Here is a 3,212-nt window from a genome sequence, read left to right on the forward strand (position 1 = left end):
AAAATTAAAAACGCGTATCATTTTGTAAAAACGCGTATCATTTTGTAAAAACACAATAGTATTGTCTAATAAATTCATTTTGTTATCTTATCAACATAATTTTTGTCTCTCGTCTCGTTCATACCTGCTCCTTTAAAAATAAGGTAGCTCGAACCGACGCGTGGCGGCGTTCAGGCCGGGTCGGCGAGAGCGTTACGTTATAACTGGCGCCCGAACAGGGACAGGTATTGCAAACGAGCGTGAGATTTGTTGAATGAAATTAATTAATTACGTCAAAATGGCAGAGAAGACCGATAGAGACGAAACAGCGAGAGATTCCGGGTTCCAAAATCCCGATGAGCGAACGGCACAAAATGTCGATTTAACCACTTCAGTTCCTCCTCCAGGGGCGGGGAACATTTTTAATGAATCTCGTGGGAATTTCGGATTTGAACAGCAAGAGAAATTTGACGATGATAATAAAGATCAAAATGAAGAAATTAGAATGGAGGAATTTGAAACCCCTAAATCGAATAAAGGAAAAATTGAATTCGCAGAATTAAATCATGAGCTATTGATGAGCCTAATCGACGCAATGAAAGAAATGAAAACACAAGTACAGAGCATGGCTAACGAGATTGCACGAAATAATCAGGCCACTAGCGATTTGAGGTCTGAATTTACGGAAAAATTCAAGACTCTGCAAGCTACAATCGCTAGTGACGTTCACAGAATATATGACCCAATTAAACGTCACGTAACGGGTTTAACAAAAATAGTTCAGGAAAATGAGTCGAAAAGTGCCGTTATTGAGGTTAGTGTGGCTCAAATACAACTTGATGTCAGCGCAATCAAGAAAAGAGTGGAGAATCTTGAATCGAAGGACAAAATTCATAGTCCAAACACGGAGAGCACTCGGATCGTTCCAAAGCCCAGTAAAGTAGTTTCAGATGACGAATCTGAGAACGACGAGGAAAAATATGAGCCCGAAGAGAAAACAGATAGGATTCGGACGATGCTGCCAATGGACATGCATCCAAACAAGATAAAAATTAAACCTCCCACATACGATGGATCGGAAAGGAAAAGACCGATGAAGTTCATTAAGGAGTTCCGGCGGTATTGTGAGGTAACAAACCCCACGATCACCGAAATGAAATATTTGCTGGGACAATGTTTAGAGAAAGCCGCAAAGGAGTGGTGGGTTCTTATTGAGGACCGTGTAGAGGATTTCGAGGAAGTGGAGAAGAAATTCGTTGAGCGTTTCTGGAGCACCGATGTCCAGAGAAAGGTGAGGAAAGACCTTGAATTCGGACACTACTCCGATAAGGATAATAAAACATCGAAAGTGGAGTATACGATCAACATTTTCGGAGCCGCGAAGGATCTCATCCCTCCTCCAAGCGATGAAGACATAATTGCATCACTCTCGCAGCATTATACGGATGAGATTCAGGCAACTATAATAAGCCGTGGATTCAAAACATTGGAACAATTGATCGAATTCTTGGGAAAGATCGATCGGCATGGACCGATAAACTCGAAAAAAGAAAAAGAAACCTCGACGAATCCAAATCAAAACAAAAACGAGCAAAGGCCATTCCGAATGCCTCAAAATAACAACTGGAATAACCAGGGTGGATTCCAGAACAATTTCAACCGGGGAAATCCAAACTGGAACCAAAATAACCGACCCAATGGAGGTTATAACAACAACAATGGCTGGAACAATCAACAGAACCGCAATTACCAGCAAAATTACAATCAGAGGCCCAATAATGGCAATTATCAACAAAATTATAACCAGCGGCCAAACAATGGATATCCTCAACAAAATCGCAATAATGGAAATAATAATCAGCAGAACGGATATAACCGACAAAATCAAAACCCTAATTGGAGACCGCAACAGAACAATGGAGGATACCGGCCGCCGAATAATCCGAACGACCATCGTCAAACCAACGAACGACAACGGCCAGAAATTCAAGCGATCGAGGTCCACCAAGAGCCTCAACCGTCGACATCTCGGGCGGGAAACGAATAGACGTTGTACCCGTGCTTAATGATGATAAACAAGGAAAAATGGATAAAGGGAACGAACGAGGTACAACGGAGAAAAAGAAGAAGATTAAAAAGAAAGAATCTCAGGATGGTTTATCGGAGGACCTCCACAAAATAAGAGATGTAAACAAACCGAAAAACGGAATTCAGGATATAAAGGTGGCAATAAATACGATTTTTACGGATACTAGGGAATTTTTAATGGAAGAAGGAATAAATGAAGAAGCTTTGCCAATTATAGAGTGTCCAGAGATTTATGCTAAAATAGAAGGGATTCAGGTTACAGCATTAGTAGATTCAGGTTCTAGAGTTACCACGATCTCTGAGGAATTTTATTTGGAGAATAGGGAGATTTTAAAGGATTGTCCACTTTTGCCTGTCACGGGAGTGACGGTGAAAGGAGCAATAAAAGGGAAATTAACGAGAGTAAAGAATCAAATAATGGCAATGACTGAAATTGGAAAAATTAAAACCTACATAAAATTTTTGATAGTGCCCGGCTTGATTAGGGATGTGTTGCTTGGAGTAGATTCTTTGCAACCACTTAAAAGTTTAATTGACCTGGGAGCAATGTCTCTCCAGGTGAAGTATAATGAAATTATTGATGTAGTACCCACGATTGGGACTACAGAAAAAGAGAATTTTTTACGAGAAATTGTTTTTGAAGAGAAAGTTAAAGAAATAGAAGAAGAAGAGAATTTTAAGCCGGAGCAAAATTTGAAATTTGAAAAGAGAAATATTGAGAAAATTTGTGAGCCAATCCAAAACTTGATTTTTGATAATAGGAGTGATGAGGAAATAACTCTGGAAGAGATTAATGAGATCGTGGAACAAACTGAGCTCTCATTAGAACAAAAGCAAGCACATAAAGAAGTAATTTGGAATAGAAGGGAAGTCTTTCGTAAAATAACAGGTAGAATTTCAGTTTATGAACATCGATTAGATATCACAACGGATAAGCCAATAGTTGCACACGCTTACGAGGTTCCTCTAATGCATAGGGAAAAAGTAGATAAAGAAATAGAAAAGCTACTAGATTTTGGAATAATACAGAGATCGAATAGTCCGTGGATTAATCCGATAATCCCGGTAATTAAAAAAGATGGTACAGTTAGACTTTGTTTAGACGCTAGAAAGTTAAATCAGGTTATGGCAAACGACCATGAGTC

General features: G+C 39.4%; 1 protein-coding gene across 1 annotated transcript; it reads left to right on the forward strand.

Annotated features, from left to right (window-relative positions):
• The first annotated feature begins 277 nt into the window (after positions 1 to 277).
• Positions 278 to 2,026, forward strand: LOC122413076 (G-quartet DNA-binding protein TGP1-like). Its single transcript, XM_043423223.1, has one exon. The coding sequence runs from the start codon at positions 278 to 280 to the stop codon at positions 2,024 to 2,026; it is 1,749 nt and encodes a 582-aa protein (XP_043279158.1).
• The last annotated feature ends 1,186 nt before the right edge of the window (positions 2,027 to 3,212 follow it).

This window comes from Venturia canescens, chromosome 1 (assembly GCF_019457755.1).
Source record: "Venturia canescens isolate UGA chromosome 1, ASM1945775v1, whole genome shotgun sequence".
NCBI lineage: Eukaryota > Metazoa > Arthropoda > Insecta > Hymenoptera > Ichneumonidae > Venturia > Venturia canescens.

What these genes read in the sequence shown, in the direction of transcription:
- LOC122413076 (XM_043423223.1), top strand. Translation starts at nt 278, where the DNA reads ATGGCAGAGAAGACCGATAGAGACGAAACAGCGAGAGATTCCGGGTTC.